The sequence below is a fragment of the Myotis davidii genome, unplaced genomic scaffold, assembly GCF_000327345.1.
Source record: "Myotis davidii unplaced genomic scaffold, ASM32734v1 scaffold37, whole genome shotgun sequence".
NCBI classification, from domain to species: domain Eukaryota; kingdom Metazoa; phylum Chordata; class Mammalia; order Chiroptera; family Vespertilionidae; genus Myotis; species Myotis davidii.
This window is the reverse complement of record NW_006289395.1, coordinates 855,521-874,424: the sequence shown is the minus strand read 5'-3', so window position 1 is coordinate 874,424 and position 18,904 is coordinate 855,521. Positions and strand designations below refer to the sequence as shown.

Below are 18,904 nucleotides of genomic sequence, written 5' to 3'. Positions count from 1 at the left end.
GCCCTGATATCCAGGAGCTATCTGAGCAAATCCATCGGCTGCTGTTACAGGTGAGAGCTGAGGAGAGGAGGCTTGGGAGAGGAGGAAGGGGTGGGCTGTACGGCTGTAGACACCTGACCTGGTCCTCTCTCTACCTCAGCCTGTGCACAGCCCCAGTGCCGTGGGGCTCTGTGGAGTCGGCCCTGTGACTTCCCCAGGCCCTCTCTTCAGCCCTGGCTCGTCTAGTGACAGCAACGGAGGTGATGCCGAGGGGCCTGGGCCTTCTGCCCCGGTGAGTGCTCTTTTCCCACTACACCCTCTAGTCTCCCAGGCCCCTTGCTTTTTGGAATCAGCATGGCCAATCCCAGAGGAGCTCTGCCTCATTCCCCCTCCTTTCTTCTCCTGCTCTCATCATGGCCTCCATGCTTCCCCACTGGTACCTCTTGTTGCCCTGCACCCCTGACACTGGCCAGGCCCGCCTAATGGTGACCACTGGCCTGCTCTGTCCCACAGGTGACCTTCCAGCAGATCTGTAAGGATGTGCACCTGGTGAAGCACCAGGGGCAGCAGCTTTTTATCGAGTCCCGGTCTCGGCCTCCTCCTCCCCGGCCCCACTTCCCTGGTGAGTTGGTAGGGGTGTGGGTGTAGGTGAGGAATGAGACTGCTGGTCTCCTGACCTTCACCCCAACCCAGAGAAGCTTCATTCTCTTTTTTTTCTCCTCGGCCCAGCTATAGACACAGTCAAGGCCAAGACCCTTTACTGCCAGTCCCCAGACCCAGACCCGGAGGCAGACCCTGCTCTAGTCCAGGCCCCACCAGCCGTGGCCCCTGAGGAGGCTGAGAGGAAAGAAGCCTCCAGTTGCTCCTACCAGCAGATCAACTGCCTGGACAGCATCCTCAGGTAAGGCTAGTCTGGCACCTACTTCCACGTGGACACTGGTCTTGCCCCACTCTAGGCCCTGCCCCCATGTCCTCTTGTGTGTTGCCAGGTACCTGGAGAGCTGCAGCATCCCAGGCACGATCAAGCGTAAATGTGCCTCCTCCTCCTCCTCCTGTACCGCCTCCTCGGCCTCTGATGAAGACAAGCAGGGGACAGGTCCTGTCCCTGTGGGGTCCAAGAAAGGTAAAGACCAGTGCATATCCCGTTCCCACTGCCCTGTGCTGGCCTGCTGGCCCTGTGTCTCCCCCCTTCTGCCTGTCCCCCTCCCAGTCTCCAGATCTCCAGAATCCTCCCTTCCATCCATCCCCCCCACCCCCCCGGGATTCCTCTCCTGATTGGTGGGGCAAGTGGTGGTAACTGGTGCCATCTCTCTGCACAGATCACTCGGCAGTGCTGTCGGGGGAGGGGGCCACCCCTCGGAAGGAGCCGGTGGTGGGAGGCACCCTGACCCCGCTCGCCCTGGCCAATAAGGCGGAGAGCGTGGTGTCCGTCACCAGTCAGTGTAGCTTCAGCTCCACCATCGTCCATGTGGGAGACAAGAAGCCCCCGGAGTCGGGTATGGGCTTGGGCTTGGAGTAGGGGGGAGTACCCCGCTCCCCTTGGTCCCTGAGCCAGAGTTCCCTTCCACCTGCCTTTCCCCCCCCTCTGCCCTAATGGAGAGAAGGAGGCCGCCGTCTCAGCATGGGGCTGCCGCTCCTTGCCTCCGTCCCGCCAGCCTTTGCCGCTTTGCCTTTCCCGCACCCTGCTTCCTCTGTCTTACTGTCAGTTCACAAAGTATGGGGTGGGCGCCATCCCCAAGGTGCTGACCACAGATGGTCAGAAGGCAAGGGCTTGAAAAACCCTGAAGGACATTGACCTGGGAAATGTGGAAGAGAAGCCAAGGGGTGGGCTTCCCTTCTGAGAGTTGTGGAGGGTGTCATCCTCTGTCCTCCTGGGACAGCTTTGCATAGAGAAGAGGGCTCAGAGCTAGTCCTCAGCGGGGAGGAGGCCAGGAGATACACACAAGGCCCAGGTTCGCGGGGCAGAGGCCAGGGGTTGGCTAGGCTATTGGGCAGGGAAGGTGTGGCATGGTGTTAACCCTTGAGGTGATTCTGATGATCTTTATCCCATCTCGCCTTCCTCAGACATCGTCATGATGGAGGACCTGCCTGGCCTGGCTCCATGCCCAGCCCCCAGCCCCACAGTAGCCCCTGACCCAGCCCCAGATGCCTACCGCCCCGTGGGCCTGACCAAGGCCTTGCTGTCTCTGCACACACAGAAGGAGGAGCAGGCCTTTCTCAGCCGCTTCCGGGACCTCAGCCGGCTGCGCGGACTCAATGGCTCCTCCATGGCTCCCTCGGCCCCTGGAGAGCGAGGTAGCCAACCTTTACCTCTCTGAGCTGCCCTCTGCTAGTCTAGGATCAGACTGTTGCGGGGAGGGGATTTTTGAGGGGGAGGTTCCTGCTCGAGGCCCTGTTGCCCAGGCCCTGGGCCCTGCCTAGGGATGGGCCCTTCGCTAGCGTCTCCCCACTAGGCCAGGGAACCAGGCTGCAGCCAGAGGAGGGCAGCCTGGGGGGCTGGCATTGAGTCAGGCGGGCAGAAGTGCTCTGCTTCAGGTAAGCTACTTCAGGTCCAGCCAGGGGGCAGGGGCAGAAAGTGTGCCCCCTTAGACGCAGTTGTCACTGATTAAGAGATGTATACAGGCCCTGGCAGTGGGGCTCAGTTGGTTGAATGTTATCCTGTGCACCACAAAGTCGCCAGTTCAATTCCTGATTAGGGCACATGCCCAGGTTGCAGATTTGGTCCCAGTCGGGTGCATATAGGAGGCAACCGATCAATATTTCTCCCACATCAATGTTTCTCTCTCAATAAAAACATATTTTGAAAGAGAGAGAGAGATCTATACAGACTCAGGGCCAAATCTAGGCAAGGATGGCTGGGACCACTCCAGGTGGGGTCAGGCTTCAGGGGGCAGGCGGCAGGCCAGCAGATGCCCGAGGGAGGCCGCCTGTAGGCGGACACAGGGCTCAGGAACCGGCTTTCCTGCCCATCTCTTCGCTTTATCAAGAGCTAGACAGAGCATGGCCTTGACTGGCAGAAGGAGCGCCAACACTGGCAGTGCCTGAGGGAGTTTGACGCATGGACCGAAGCCTCCCACCCATTCGTTTATGGACCACCCTGCTCCTCCCATCTGCACACCCCCAGCTCAACCCCTCAGCCCCTCATGTACCCTTTCCTTTCCCCGCTCCTTTCTCAATAAACCCCCCTGTCCTTGCCTCCTGTGATTCTTGCCTGGAGGCTCCCACCTCCCCAGAGTCCCCTCTGTTCTGTGCAGTCTGAGAAGCCAAACTCTCTAGGGCCTTCGCCTGCCCTCTCCCTGGTTAGAATGGCAGGGCAGTAAGTGGCAGGGGCGCTAAACCTAGGTTGAGGCCCTTGCTAACCCTGGTCTCTCCCTACAGGCTGCCACCATGGCCGCACGCCCCCCAGCCGCCGATACCACTGCCGGTCTAAAGCCAAGCGCTCACGTCACCACCAGATCCCTCGGGTGGAAGCCCCCTGCTATGTGTCCCACCCCTCATCTGTCCCACCCTCTGCCCCCTGGCCCCCACCACCAGCCGCTACTCCCTTCCCAGCTGTGGTACAGCCCTACCCGCTCCCAGTATTCTCCCCCCGAGATGGTCCCCAGCCTCTTTCCCCGGCCCCCACATCTGTGTCCCCTGCAGCTTTTCCTGCCCCCCTGGTGACCCCAGTTGTAGCCTTGGTGCTACCTAACTATCTGTTCCCTACGCCACCCAGCTATCCCTGTGGGGTACCTCAGACTCCTGCCGAGGGTCCCCCTACCCCTGTGTCCCACTCCCCTTCTCCATCCCTGCCCCCCCTAGCCCCCAGCCCTCCCCACCGCCCAGACTCTCCACTATTCAACTCGAGGTGCAGCTCCCCACTCCAGCTAAATCTGCTGCAGCTTGAGGAGTCCCTCCGTGTTGAGGGGGGTGCTGCTGCAGGGGGCCCTGGGAGCAATGCTGGGCCCCTGCCTCCCAGTGAGGAGACTGCTGAGCCAGAGGCCAGACTGGTGAGCACGGGTCCCCCCACATCCTCTTGCAGCCCCACACAGCCCTTCTCCCCTTACTCCTCCTCTACCCTGTGTTGCTGCCTGCCCTCTGCCTGCCTGCACCTCATCTCCAGAAGGTGGTGTGGCGGGTGGGAGACCCCAGCTGAATTTCTGAATAAGGCGGAAACCAGCTGCCTATCTGTGAGGGGGACAGTCCTGTTTGTCTGACAGGTGGTGCGGACATCCCAGTAACTTCTGAGAGTGCATCTGCCACTTGGAAATGGTTCAGCATCATGTCCCTACTCTGCGCCAGCTCTCTGCTCCCTCATTCTGGCCCCAGTGTCGTGGAGTAGGATCAGAGACCGCTTGGGTTGGGTGTGCTCCCCAACCAGTGGAAGCAGTTGAAGGGAAAGCGAGGTGTTGATCCCTTAATTTTCCCGGTCCCCCCACCAGGTGGAGGTAACTGAGTCCTCCAATCAGGATGCACTTTCGGGCTCCAGTGACCTCCTGGAATTGTTGCTGCAAGAGGACTCTCGCTCGGGCACAGGCTCTGCTGCCTCAGGCTCCTTGGGCTCTGGCTTGGGCTCTGGGTCTGGTTCAGGCTCCCATGAAGGGGGCAGCACCTCAGCCAGCATCACACGTGAGTGCCCCCACCATACCTCCGAAGGTAGAACAGTGACGGGGGAGTTAGGAGTCCAGGCCCCACGTTAGCTGAGCAGCCTGGGCCATGCCCTGCTTAGGTTCCTGAGGCCAGTGGGCTGGATATGTGGCCTTGAGGGAGGTGGGAGTACCTGGCCTGACTTCATTGGCTGGCACCCTGCTTTATAGGAAGCAGTCAGAGTAGCCACACAAGCAAGTACTTCGGCAGCATCGACTCTTCTGAAGCTGAGGCTGGGGCTGCCCAGGCCAAGGCTGAGCCCGGGGACCAGGTCATTAAGTACGTGCTCCAGGATCCCATCTGGCTGCTCATGGCCAATGCTGACCAGCGTGTCATGATGACCTACCAGGTGCCCTCCAGGTGAGGAGTTTGAGGCCTCCTTGGCACCCTTTCAAAGAAGTGGAGAGGCTGGCCCAGCCTCACTTCCCAGCCAACTTGGGGTTTTCTTTTCTGGGGCTGGCTCTCCTCTATGGCTCTCTGTTCCATCCCTTGCCTGGTGGAGCCTCTCATTAGTTTCTCCCAGGCTGAGGGCAGCTCTCCTGGTCTTGCAGGCCCTGAACTCCTCAGGGGAGGAGCATGAGGCAGTGGGTGGGGAGTTGTGGTAGCGGAAGAATGCCAGCCTCATGGGCCCTGCTTCCACCTCCCAGCTTTTACCTTCTGAACCCCTTCCCTGGGCAGGGACATGGCCTCGGTGCTGAAGCAGGACCGGGAGCGGCTCCGGGCCATGCAAAAGCAGCAGCCTCGGTTTTCGGAGGACCAGCGGAGGGAACTGGGTGCCGTGCACTCCTGGGTCCGGAAGGGCCAGCTGCCTCGGGTCCTTGATGTGATGGTGAGAGAAGCCTGGGGTAGGAGGGAGAAGAAAGAGTTGAACTCAGGTCAAGAGGATAGAGGCTAAGGGCTGATTCCCTTTACTGTCATTGGATTATTCTAAAGGATCTTAATTTTACTGAGTTTGCTGCTAGGTTATATAGTATTACACCGCATGAGTTTTTGTAGTCATGCTAATGAACATTGTGACTATCCCATAGTGAGGTCTGGATACAGGGTACAGTGGATTTTCCAATCTTGGCCCACGTGCATCTATGTGGACTAGTATTTTCTCGGAGTACATTTTGGGAAGTACTCAGGGAGCTGGGGTAGTGGGTCATCAGTGGGAGAACCATGCCTGACTCACCCCCTCTTTCTCTCCAAGGCCTGTGTGGACTGCGCTAGTAGCACCCAAAACCTTGGCCACCCTGAAGACCCACTCTTCTCAGGACTGGATGGATTGGGGCTGGAGCCCATGGAGGAGGGTGGAGGCGAAGGTGGTGGTGGCAGTTGTGAGGATGAGGGCAGAGATGAGGCCCAGGCCCAAGCTGGGGCTGGGGTCTCAAGCTTTCAGGACCTGGCCATGGAGGAGGAGGAACAAGGTGGGAGCTCATCCAGTCCAGCCTTACCTGCCACAGAAAATGGCACCAGCTGAACTACATCTGGAGGCCGCCTCTAGGAGTACATGAGAAGCTTCTTCCACATCCAACTCCCAGAACTCAGATGTGGCTGGACCAACCAATAGCAAACTGTCCCAGCTTCTCCCGCTATGGGGGCTGGACCCCCGTCACCATCCGCCCAGATCCAGGGGCTGCCTCTGGCCTCTAGGGCACAAAGGGTGGAACTCTCCAGAGAAGCCTCAGCTCCCACCCCTGCTGAGTCCTTTCTTCCCTGGACAGGGTTGCTGACAGGCTGCTGAGGTGGCCTCTCCAAGTCCCAGCTGAGCCCTAGTCTTGGGAACCAAGGGTGGGGGCTGCACTTATTTATTGGGGGAGGCAGTCCTCTCCTACCTCTTCCCCAGGTGGGAGAAGGAGGGCCCCGGGCTCAAGCAGGAGCCAGTGGTCCAAACCTCTAGCTGCTCCAGGATGGGGGAGGTGGTGGACCATGGGGTCCCTGGTGCTGCCCCTCAGGGTGGGGGAGGTTGGTGGACCATGGAGTCCCTGGTGCTGCCCCTCAGGTGGGACCCAGGCGTTCTCAGCTGTACCCTCTACCTAAGACGTTTGTGTTTTTGATATTGTGTCTGTTAATATTTTTAATACAAAAAATAAAAATAAAACCCAGGGCTTTGTGGAATAAAGTTTGGGGTTGGGTAAGAGGAGGTCTTCGTGAGGAGGCGTGGCTCTGCTTCCAGGAAGGTTGTAGTGAGAGCGAGCAATTCCTGTCCCTCTTCTCCCACACCCTTTCCCGCTGAGGGGCTGTGCTGAGCCTGCTAAATCTCCACCTAATTCAAACCCTGCGCTGGCCACTAGCGTTACCTCGGCTGCCTTTGTGCAGGGAAGGAGACGTGAGAAGCAACCTGTGGCTGGGGGCTTGGGCAAGCACCACCGTGTCAGCCCGAGACAAGGGGAGACGCGGCCTGCTGGTGTCTGACCTCTGTCCCCACACAGGAGGCCTGAAGGTGTTAGGTGGCTAAGGGAGGAGTCACGAACCCGTGCGTGGTCAAGTTGGCCCCCAAAAGTGTGGAAGGAGGAGGGGCGGAGCATTAGCTTTGAGGTTCAAATCGCAAAACCTTTGGGAAGGGAAACCTTTGAAAGGGCTGAGTCACTGCGGACTCGGAACAGCCATTGTTCTGCAATTAGCTTTCGCTATTTCCCACATAAATAGCTCGTCTACCTGCAGATGTACCAGCTTGGCATGGCGCCATGGCTTAGCTGGTTAAAGCTCCGGTCCAGCTCGGGCTGGGGAGCTCGGTTAGAGCATCATCCGGGTCCACCAACGTTGCCCTTGGATCCCTGGTTAGGGCACATACAAGAATCAAATGAACGCATAAATACGTGGAACAACAAATCAATGTCTCGCTCTTCCTCTCTACAATCAATAAAGTGCCTGCGCAAAAAGGAGATCCTGGATTCGAATCCCAGCGGTACCGGGCCCAGTTGCCAGTATTCTATTATTGCTGAGGGGCGAGCGCATTTCCGCCTCCAAAAGGCTTCTCGCAATCGAGCATCACTTTGCTTTCAAGGGTTTGGGGCCGATTTGGGCTTATTTTGACGGAGCCACACTTGGCTCCGTGCGAGGAAGGAGAACAGGAAAGTTGCGCCCACGGGGCTGCTGACGCCTGATGCAGAGCTGGCGCGGCCAGCAGCATCCAGTCCAGGTCCATATGCAAAATATCTCGAGATAACGGGGTGGAAGCGGGGCGGGATCGGCCAGGGGCAAACCTCTTTATAGACAGCTATAGTTGTGCAGACGTAGGGCCCCTTGTGGCTGTGATGGCCGAGTGGTTAAGGCGTTGGACTCGAAATCCAATGGGGTCTCCCCGCGCAGGTTCGAATCCTGCTCACAGCGCCAGTAGTTTTGGGAATGTGAATACTGCCTTCGGAAGAAGAGGAATTTGTTTTCCCAGTCATTTCTTTCCTTGGAGAAGATCCTGCATTTATTCTCGAACTCAGAGACTCAATCACCCGTGACCACTCCATGAACGCCCGCTTGCAGGCTTTAGAGTCTTCCCTACATTTCCGAAGGTTGTGTCCTGCAGAAGCCTTTTAACTGCCAATTTGAATTCGTAATTCCACCAAACTCAGGTGATTCCTCAAGTCCATTGATCAATCGTATTACATTTCTGTAATTCATTCACCTTGCAACCCTTCTGTACTATTTTGTTTCCTTTCACTCCAAACCATAAATCCCTGCATCCCCCCTCAATTTTATTTCCTTTTTCACTGAGAAAATAAGGCATTCTGAAGAGATTTTACCATCGATATCCACAATCGCACCTACCTGCCTGCTTACCTACCTACCTGTCTGTGGCCACAGACCCTTCCTTCCTCTCCCTCAGCACTGTGGATGAATCCTTCCACTTACCACCAACCTCTCTACACTTACTAAGTAGATCACCATTTCCCTCTGGCCCACAAGGGCTCACGAACATTGCTCTCTTTCCCATCCCATCAGATTTCCCCTCTAACTGGATTATTCCCACCAGCCTACAGACTAAAATGTATTCCAATTTAGAGTAAGCAAGACAACAGAAGCTATCTTGACCTCATGTTCCCCTTCGTCTATCCCTCCATTTCTCTGTTCCCCTCTCCTGCAACGTTATACCCACTGCCTCCAATTCCATTTTCCCAGTCTCCTTGGAACTCTCTCCAATCAGGTGCTCCTGCCCCCATTCATCAAAGCTGCCTTGGTGAAGCTTACCAAATGACCAATTGACACAGATGCTTACTCCCTCTGAGAAACGCTCTCTTCACTTGCCTCCCAAGACACCACACTCTTCTGAGATTCCTTCTAGGTCATTAGCAGTTCATTCACAAACTCCTTTGCTGACTCATCATCTCTTGGATCTCTACATTAATACATCCAAAATTCTCATCTCTAGCTCCAACACTGTTCAATGAGTTACAGATGTATATATAGTATTGCCTACATATCAGTTCCACGTGAATATCTAGTTGGCAATAACAAACTTAAAATGTCCAAACCAAACTCCTAATGTGTCTTCCCAAAACCTGCTCCACCTGTAGTCTTTCCATCTGGGTTAATGGACATTCCATTTCTTCAGTTGGTCAGACTAAAAACCTTAGGATCCTCTCTGATTCTTCTCTCACACACTGCACGTTGAATGTCAGCAACTTCTTATTTAAAATATGTAAAAAAAAATGGACTACTGCACCACTACACCCTGGCCCAAGCCACCCTCATCTTTCACCCCGATTATCTGCTCTTGTTTCTTGTTCCCTTACAGTCTATTCTGAACACATTGAGCAAAGTGATTTAAAAAAAAGGTTTTTTGGTTAATCCTTACCCGAGGATATTTTTCCATTGGTTTTTAGAGAGAGTAGAAGGGAGGGAGGGAGAGAGAGAAACATAGATGTGAGAGAGACATATTAACTGGTTGCTCCCTCCCCCTGCACTTGCCAGTGGAGCGGGGATTGAACCTTCAACCCAGGTACATGCTCTTGGCCGGGAATAGAACCCAAGACCTTTTGGTGTGTGGCCGGATGCTCTAACCACTGAGCAACCAACCAGGGTCAAAGTGATTCTTTGTAAAAAATAAATGGTTTTCATTCCTCTCTTCTTTCAATGGAGTATCTATGAATTTCTTCCTTTTAATATATAGATAAAGACATAAACACAGCCCTAGCAAGTTTGGCACAGTGGATAGATAGTCAGCCTGTAGACTAAAGGGTCCTGGGTTCTATTGGTCCTGGGCTCGATTCCGGTCAAGGGCACATGCCTGGATTGCAGGCTCTATTCCCATGGAGGGTGTGCAGGAAGTAGCTGGTCAATGATTCTCTCTCACCATTGTAGTTTCTATATCTCTCTCCCTCTCCCTTCCTCTCTTGAAATCAATAAAAATATATTTAAAAAAAGAAATACATGCATTCGCGTACACACGTACATATATTTCTTAGCTCTGCCCACTGGGAGAGCCTCACAGGAATGATACACAACTAGTGATAGTGGTAAGTACACCAAGTGTCAGATCTTGGTTACTGAATATCACGCTGTTAAAACGAATCAGAGCTCCTTGGGGAAAAGGCTGATTTCAGGGCTGGGGTTTCAAAATTATGAGATTATCTTTTAAACATTTTGTTGCCAGAAAGTAAAGAGATACTCAAAGAATATTGGGTTTATATAAAAAAGACACAGTAATTAGGGACTGAAGTCAAAATCTGGGACAATCTGAGCATAAAATAAATAATGATTGTGGTGGATTACAGATCATTGAGTCAAATAAGAATCTAAAGTTCATATCAGTATAAATAAATAAAGGAGAGGAAAACTGAAAGCTCTTTTTACAGTAAATTGCCAACTAATAAGTATAGAGGGAGTACTAAAGTTGGAAATCATCAATGGACACTAAATTAGTGGGTGAACTTTTTGGATGAGGCGTTAAGGAATCTCAAAGTATCTTCCCACAAATTACATGTTAATTACTACTATAAGGAAATAGTTACTTTACGGTGGAGAACCCAGGCAAACACCACTTTCACCACATGATCAAAGACAATATCTCAATATTGGGACAAACTGACACCTGTCTTCTGAAGGAATGCTTTGAGAAAGACATAACATCACTTCTGGGTGACATTTCTGCCAAAAATGCACAAACTGAATAATTTGAATTTAACCACGGAGAACCATCTGACAAGCCAAACTGAAGGACATTCTACAAAATGACGATCCTGAACTCTGCAGAACTGTGAAGCTCAAGAACAACAAAGATTCTTCCAGATTAGAATTTGATAACCAAACTATCAATTAAATTAGGTGAAGACATTTTCAGACATGTCATGTTTAAAAAGAAAAATCCCATCCATTCCTTCTCAAAGCCAACTAGAGACTGCATAACGCCAAAACAGAGCAAGTAAGGCAAGAGGACATGACTTACAAGAAACCCAGAGCCTAATACAAAAAAAAGACGTGAAGGGAATTCTCGGGGTGATGATGAAGAACACCCCAGGAGCTGTGGAGCAAAGAGAAGCAGAAACCCGTCCAGGTGGGAGCAGTATGCTGATCGGTGATTCTCTCTCATGATTGCTGTTTTAAATAATTGTTAAAGCTGAAATTGATGGGTTATGTGCCCGGTTTGCTCACACTGGAGAGTTTAAGTTGAGCTTGGGTAAAGATTAATAATACATTATAGAAAACTAAAGAAACCAAAAAAACAAAGCAAGTATTGACTCTAGGAAAAAGGAAACTACACAATAAAATTTTGTCATTTCACTTAGACCTAAGTTTATAGAGTAAAACTTACGTCCCAAAGTTACTCACCTGCTAATCAATATTCCACTAAAATCTCCAGGTTCTAAAGTAAATAATTTTTCTTTGTTTGAAGAAAAGCATATGATTAAAATAATATTCTTTAAATGTTAAAAAAAAAAGATTCTTCCAGATTAAATAAGACTGAAGAGACATAACGACTAAATGCAACATGTGACCCTGGATTGGGAAAAAGAGCTTAAAGGATGTCATGGAAACACTTGAGGAAATCTGAATATGGATCGGGGATTAAATAATAGTATTATATTAATTTTCATCTCCTGATATTGATTTTTGTCCTATTACATACTATTGTGCTAGACATGTCCTTGTTCTTAGGAAACACACACTGAGTTTGTGTTCAGAAAACAGATATTTTCTATTTAGAGGGCAGTGATAAGGTGAAGGGGACAAATGTACATAGTTAATAGACCTGGGAAAAGAGTATACAGGCATTCTTTTTTAAAAATATATTTTATTGATTTTTTACAGAGAGGAAGGGAGAGAGATAGAGAGAGCTAGAAACATCGATGAGAGAGAAACATCGATCAGCTGCCTCCTGCACATCTCCTACTGGGGATGTGCCCGCAACCCAGGTACATGTCCTTTGACCGGAATCAAACCTGGGACCTTTCAGTCCGCAGGCCGAAGCTCTATCCGCTCTATCCACTGAGCCAAACCAGTTTTGGCTATACAGGCATTCTTGTATTATTATTATAACTTTTAAAGTTTAAAATTATATAAAAAAAGCAAACAGAGAAAAAGCCCTTCACTGGCTTCTCATCTCACTGCGAGATGAGTGAGTCCTGACAAAGTCTTCTCAGGGCCTAGAGCAGTGATGGCGAACCTATGACACGCGTGTCGGAGGTGACACGCGAACTCATTTTTCTGGTTGATTTTTCTTTGTTAAGTGGCATTTACATATATAAAATAAATATCAAAAATATGTCTTTGTTTTACTATGGTTGCAAATATCAAAAAATTTCTATATGTGACACGGCACCAGAGTTAAGTTAGGGTTTTTCAAAATGCTGACACGCCGAGCTCAAAAGGTTCGCCATCACTGGTCTAGAATAGATGGTCCTTCATAACCAGCCTTCCCATGATGGCTCCAGTCTTACCTCCTACAACCTCTGCACTTGCTGCCTCCATTCCAACCAAGCCTATGCCGGCCCTGCTGCTGTCTGTTCTTCTGACAAACCAGGCATGTTGTCCCTCGAGGCCTCTCTGTAGGTAAAATCCCTCTGCCTGGAGTGTTCTTCCCCCAGGCAGCCCTGCAGTTTGACCTCACCTTACATTTCACCTCAATGAGTCCTTCCTTGACCATACCGTCTAAAATTGCAGTTCTCACTCTCCACTCCCTGCCTCACTTTTCCCCCTAGCACTTACCATCATCCAACAAAAGAGAAGTTTCGTACAATGTTCACTGGACTGTTTGCCCCACAAGAAGTGTATGATTCTAAGAGCAAGGAGTATTGTTTGTTTTGTTTGGGGATATGTGAAGGTCTTCTATCCTGATTCTTCCTTTGGCCCAGCGGCCTGGGCCTCCTACTTCCCAACCCCCAACCCCCAGGATGCAACCCTAGCCACTCCCCCTACCCAGGACCCAGGGGGGTCCCAGGAAGCCAGCTTTCCCTTTGAAGAACAAAGAGGGAGGAGCTGAGCCCTGGAACCCAGGCCTGGGGAGGTATCACAGCAGGGAGGGGAAGCTCAGACAACTGGCCCAGCTGTGCTGTCTCAGTTCCACCTTGCCCTCTGCCTCTCTATGGACCCAGCACGTGTGGGACACGAGCTCCGCTCTCCCAAGCCCAGTGGCCCAGTGTCGAGAGCATGGCCAGGAAGAGGCTGGAGACCCAGATATTCATACACACGCCGTGTGCACAGACACAAACAGACATACATATAGGCCCACACTGACACGGAGGCATGCCAGACCCACAGAGACCCTATCCAACACCCCATAAATGCTGGGGTGGGGGTAGGATGTCCTCAGAGCCACATCTGCACAGGAACAGTGGCTGGAGAAAAATCACTGGACCCCAACTGGGGGGCCTGAAGTGAGTGTGTGTGTGTGTGTGTGTGTGTGTGTGTAGCAAGAAGGGATATTTTTTTAAATATATATTTTATTGATTTTTTACAGAGAGGAGGGGAGAGGGATAGAGAGTTAGAAACACCGATGAGAGAGAAACATCGATCAGCTGCTTCCTGCACACCCCCTACTGGGGACATGCCCGCAACCAAGGTACATGCCCTTGACCGGAATCGAACCTGGGACCCTTGAGTGCACAGGCTGATGCTCTATTCACTGAGCCAAACCGGTGGGCAATACAGAAAGTATTTAGAGTGAAACAGATCACAACTCTATCCTGAATCTTGTCTCTCCTCTATTATCATATGTGCCCTCTGACTTTGCACCTTCACCGCACGAAGCCTGGTGAATGGGCACAGGCGATAGTGTTCCTGGAAGCCATTCCTACACCAGGACGGCTAGGCTTACTCACCTGGATGTGGAATGACTGGGAGCCACAGTAACACATCCCACAAAAATGTAAATCTTGGGTCTTCCCAACTCACCTTCTCCATACCTGGATCCCCCCAAATGCCCACAGCGGGGGCAGCGGGAATGTGACCGAGGGAAAGCAGAGTGGAAGGTGACAGTGGTCTTTACCTTTGACAGTTAAAAATATCTTCAATTTGCAAATATGACAGAAGCATATGGCCATGTGAAGGCGTTGCTAGGCCCTCCCAGAGGCCTGTGTAAGTGAGGGGTCCTGAAGCCTCAACTGCTTTAGCTTCACGGTGAATTGGCCTCTGAAACTCCAATGTTTGATCCCAGATCTCGGACGGACTCTCCACCTGCCTAGAAATCCTAGGCTCATCGCTTAGAAGCTTTGCTTTCCTAGATCGAAATGAACATTTCACCCCTTTCTCTTCAAACAACCTGTAGCGTCTCCCCTCCAGAGAGGAGCTTGGTTCGTTCTTCTTTGAGAAAATGAAAGCACCTGCGATAACTTGCCTCATCCTCCCCCACCCCGAGCAACCCCGGCCCTCTGCCTCCCTTTTTTTTTTTATTCCCACCCTCCCCAAACCCTTTCTAGCAAACTTCGTCTACTTGCCACACATTGGTATGCTCACCATTCACAGCAAAACTTGTCAACATCTGCTGTCCCTCTGCCTTCACTTCCCATTCTTACCTCACCCCACTCACTGGGATGCGCAGCCACTCTCACCCAGGCACCTGTGCTAAACCAGTGATCGCTTTTCTCTCTTCTTCCTTGACTTCCCAATAGCTTAGCTAGAGCTGACTGCTCCCTCCTCCTTCCTACCCTCCCTTTTCTTGGTTTCCTACACTCCCAGCTCCCCTGGCTTTTCTGCTATCTCTCTGATCACCTTTGACAATTCTCCCTCCTCAACTTGACCTCAAGTGTTAGGATGCCTCAGGGCTCCTTGCTAAGCCTCTTCTCTCTCCACATTCTCTCCCTAGGTACTCCCAGTCTCATAGCCTTAAAAACCATCCAATGACTCCCCTGTATTTACCCTCCAGCTCTGACCCCCAAACTTGTATATCCCTGGCCTACCTGTATTCTCCACTTGAATGTCTAAGGGGATCTCAACTAACCTGAGAGTAAATTAAAATGGTTATTTTCTCTTCCCAAACCTTTTCCGCCCCCCCACCCCACCCCTTCTCAATAAAAGGCACCACCCACCTCCGGGTACTTCAGCCAAAAACCTAGGCGTCCACTTTCCCTCTCCACGGCCACCACCTCAGGACAATCATATCTTGCCTAGATGCCTGCTCTGGCAACCAGATGATATCTGTGCTTCCATCTGCCACACCGCAGACAAAGTGATCTTTTAATACAAAGGTCAGTAAATGTAACTTTCCTATTAAAATTCTCCACCAGTTTCCCATTGCACTTAGACTAAAATCCATTCCTTCCATTTTTGCAGCTCAAAATCCTCCCTCCTGGGGACAATGACCCTCTTTCTCTAGCTCCCACCAGCAAACCCCTTTCCTGCCCCAGAGCCTTTGCACTTGCTGGGTTTATTTATTTATTTATTTTGCTGTAGTAGTAGTAGTAGTTGTTGCTGTTGTTGTTGTTGTTGTGTGTGTGTGTGTGTGTGTGTGTGTGTGTGCCTGGTCTCATGGCTGGCTAAAATGTCACCTCCTGATAGAGGCTGCCTCTGAACGCCCAGACTGAAAGTAGCACTTCCTCACTCTCAAGTCATTGCCATATCCGGTGTTCCTTGCCCGCCCCAGCCTCACGGCATCTGAATTTATATTATTTTCTGCTTTCTTAGTTATTTTCTGTCTCCCCTGCCCACTGTAAGTTTCAGGGGAGACCAGATCCAATGTTCCCTCGAAGTCTAACCAGAGCACCACAGGAGGCACTCCATAAACACCGGCTGCGTGCGTGTAACAGCGGCGGTGCGCACAGACACACAGATGCTCCGACTGTTGTACAGTTTCCTTCTGGGGGCCACTGTCCCGCCTTAGAATCGAGAAGAGAGCGTGCCATTCACTGACACAATCCAGAGACGAGAAAGACCCAGACCGGTCCCAGATGAAACAGACAACTGAGAGGGACAGGGGACAGAAACCAGCGGCAGGGACCCGGGCCCAGGCCAAGCTCCAGAGAGAGGGACCGAGGCAGACCAGGCCGGGACGCAGCCGCAGCACAGCCGAGGCAGCTGCCGGAGACGGATCCAGGAGGAGGGGCGCGGAGGGGGGCCAGCCCCGCCGGAAGACCTGAAACCCGCGCGGCCAGCGGGGGGACCCAGCCGCCCCGCCTCCGCTTAAGAGTGGCCGCGGCAGCTGGCGGGGGCGCCGGGCCTCCCGCTGGCGCGACGCGTGCGGGATCAAAGCCCCCGGGAAGGGGCGGGCGGGGAGGTGGCAGGACCCCGGAGGTGTGAGCGAGCTTCCCAGGGGATGTCAGGAGCGTGGGAGCGCAGAGTGCGGGCAGGGGACAGAGACCCGAAGGAAGCCGAGAGATCCCAGAGACATCCAGCCACCGAGACGCAGACGCAGAGAGAGACGGAGAAGCTGGAGAGATCCCGGATCAAAAACGCAGAGACAACTAAAGACCCAGAGGTGAGCGCAAAAGTTGCTAAGAGACCTGGAAAGAACGTGAAATATACAGAGACAGAGACGCCAAGAGGTACCCAACACAGAAAGACTGCAAGACACCGAAGGCCGAGACCCTTGGACTCGGAAAAAGAAAGGGCGCTTCAGAGAGAGCAGGAGGTAGGACAGAGAGAGCGAGCGAGGCGGAGAGATGGAAAGAAGAGCAAGGGGATTAGATAGAGCGCAGGGGGCGGGAAGACCTCGCCCCTCCCCCGCGGAGGGCCCAGAGGACCCCCGCGGCAGGGATTCGAGCGCTGTGCCCTTTCTCAGGGTCACGCCTGCGGAGGTGCGGGGGCTGGGGGCGAAGGGAGTGGTGGGCAAGGCAGCAGGACCCCCTGGGTGGGAGGATGGACGTGGGAGGAGGTATGGAATCAAGATCTCCACCAGAGCCTCAAACCCTTCAGTATAGTAAAAAGTAATATATTAATATGTGGTGAAAATATTAATGAAAGGTGCCTCTCAGAGAAATATCAAACTTCTTTCAGTTTTTGTTGTGAAAAAGGAAAAATAAAGGGAACGTTGCATTGGCCGGGAATCGAACCCGGGCCTCCCGCGTGGCAGGCGAGAATTCTACCACTGAACCACCAATGCGCGCTCTAGCTTGGCTTCACCAGAGCTTATAAGAGGTCAACGTAGCGGTGATCAGGCGGGTTGTGTCAGCGAGGGACCTAGCGAAAGAGTGGGTCTGAATAGTTCAGGTGGGTGGAGCAACCCAGCCATCCTTCCTCTCTCCCGGATACGGCCACTGGGCCATAAAGTCGCCCCATATGGCCAGGGGCGGCCCCACACCCGGGTGCGAACAGCCCGGGGCCCCCAAACCTCGCGTGCAGGTGAGAAAAACTCAGCCTGAGCCCAGGTTCCCAAGGAGGGGGGCGGCGGGGGCTACTGGGGCCACACATCTGCGTTCCCATTTGGCCCAGGTACGGGGAGGTGGGAATGCTGGGGGCCCTGAACCCAAATGGGAGCGCCCTCCCCAAGGTCTGCGTCCCTGCGGGCTCGGGCTTTGGCAGGGTTGGCTCCGTGAAGAATATCAAGTTGTGGAAGGGCACGGGGAGGGCCAGGCGGAGTCTCATCCGCTCCCTACTCCGCGTCTCTCTTCCGACTTGGTCTCCAACCTTGTCTTGACGTCTCCTTGTCGCTAGCACTCTTGCGGTCCTGTTCAATCTCTGATTTTACCTCATCGATCGTTTCCCCCTGAAGTCGCCTCATTCTGCAGAGGGTCATGGTCTTGGTTTGGGGAGGGTGTAGGTCCCTTTTTTGTATCCCTTTCTTGTCCCTTTAAGAAAACTGCCTGCCCCCTGCTCCCCTATAGTTACCAGGAGGTTCCTGGGAGCGGGCGCACTCGTGTCAGGTGTCCTGGCAGCCACACGCCCGAATCTCCCACCTTTTTAAAAATCAAATACTTGTAAATGGAAAGATCTCTCCCCCTCCTGCCCGTGCTTTGCTTCCTCTTCCTTGAGGTTCCCCTCGCCCCAGTCCAGACGCCCCTCAGGACGGTCTTCTTCCCGGTTACCTACTTTAATTCTGTAACAGTTACTTGATAACACGCGTGGTTCCCCCACTAGATCCTGCAGGGGTGAGCTGGACCTCGAGCGCATACCTCTAATTAAATACGACGCCTTCGATCTCACAGCGCGTCTCCTCCCCCTCCAGGCAGAACCCAGCTGAATAAGATAGATCCGCCTCCCACCCGTTAGCTCTCTTCTTATTTTAAGCAGGATAATTGGGGTGAAGATGTGTAAGATCCAGCCTAGGGGCCGAGGGGTGCTCACTTCTTTTTCACTGTCAGCGGGGGTACGGTGACCTCCCAAACTAGCTGCGATTCTGGTGGCAAATTCTGACCCCAAATCACCTGAACTCTCTCCCCCCTAATAACCTCCTCCCTTCAGCTGGGCCCGCCTCATTATACAGCCTTATGGTCCTTAAAACAGCTGGTGCTCCGCTGACCCCTCATTTCCCACACTCCAGGCCCGTTCCACGCCCTCCCCTCCCCCCAGCGCTCCTCCCCTTTCCGGGAGCCTCGTGCCTGGGGCCAGGCCGGAGGGATCCGGGTGCCTAAGAGGGCGGGTCCTGGCCCCCCCCCCCGCCCCCGGGAGCCTGAGGGATATAAGGTGCAAGGAGCAGGGGCTCGTCCACACCAGGGTCCGGAGGAGCGATGGTCACCCGGGATCGAGCCGAGAATAGGGACGGCCCCAAGGTGAGCGGCGGGAGAAGAGGGAGCCGAGATCCCTGGTCCGGGCAGGGGACCGTGTCTCTGAGAGCGGGGCTGCAGGGGGCGATACGCACCGGAGACCCGCGGAGCCCGGAGCTGGGGAGGAAGCTGCAAAGCCTGGAGGAGGGGGACAGGGTCAGGCAGGACCCGCGTGGGCGGCAGAAGCACCGGGCTGGGGTTTGGGTCGCGGGAGTTGGCGGCTTGCGGTCGCGGGGACGCGGGCGGGG

General features: G+C 53.2%; 2 protein-coding genes and 2 non-coding genes across 4 annotated transcripts in view; 3 read left to right on the top strand and 1 right to left on the bottom strand.

Moving 5' to 3' along the window:
- The window catches only part of PER1 (period circadian clock 1), an 11,557-nt gene extending 4,863 nt beyond the window's left edge, over nucleotides 1-6,694 (top strand). The window contains exons 13-24 of the mRNA XM_015562529.1: nucleotides 6-50; nucleotides 140-271; nucleotides 493-601; nucleotides 709-880; nucleotides 969-1,102; nucleotides 1,299-1,475; nucleotides 2,044-2,274; nucleotides 3,358-3,968; nucleotides 4,401-4,587; nucleotides 4,776-4,965; nucleotides 5,284-5,434; nucleotides 5,798-6,694. Coding sequence (XP_015418015.1) covers nucleotides 6-50; nucleotides 140-271; nucleotides 493-601; nucleotides 709-880; nucleotides 969-1,102; nucleotides 1,299-1,475; nucleotides 2,044-2,274; nucleotides 3,358-3,968; nucleotides 4,401-4,587; nucleotides 4,776-4,965; nucleotides 5,284-5,434; nucleotides 5,798-6,067 — 2,409 coding nt within the window. The 3' untranslated portion in view covers nucleotides 6,068-6,694. The remainder of the gene's footprint in view (nucleotides 1-5; nucleotides 51-139; nucleotides 272-492; nucleotides 602-708; nucleotides 881-968; nucleotides 1,103-1,298; nucleotides 1,476-2,043; nucleotides 2,275-3,357; nucleotides 3,969-4,400; nucleotides 4,588-4,775; nucleotides 4,966-5,283; nucleotides 5,435-5,797) is intronic.
- A 1,144-nt stretch (nucleotides 6,695-7,838) lies between these two features.
- TRNAS-CGA lies at nucleotides 7,839-7,920 on the top strand. The gene has a single exon. It is a non-coding gene; the product is annotated as a tRNA-Ser (tRNA).
- Nucleotides 7,921-16,985: 9,065 nt separating this feature from the next.
- Nucleotides 16,986-17,056, bottom strand: TRNAG-GCC. Its single transcript has one exon. It is a non-coding gene; the product is annotated as a tRNA-Gly (tRNA).
- Nucleotides 17,057-18,552: 1,496 nt separating this feature from the next.
- The window catches only part of HES7 (hes family bHLH transcription factor 7), a 3,232-nt gene continuing 2,880 nt past the window's right edge, over nucleotides 18,553-18,904 (top strand). Inside the window, exon 1 of the mRNA XM_015562528.1 lies at nucleotides 18,553-18,662. Coding sequence (XP_015418014.1) covers nucleotides 18,621-18,662 — 42 coding nt within the window. The 5' untranslated portion in view covers nucleotides 18,553-18,620. The remainder of the gene's footprint in view (nucleotides 18,663-18,904) is intronic.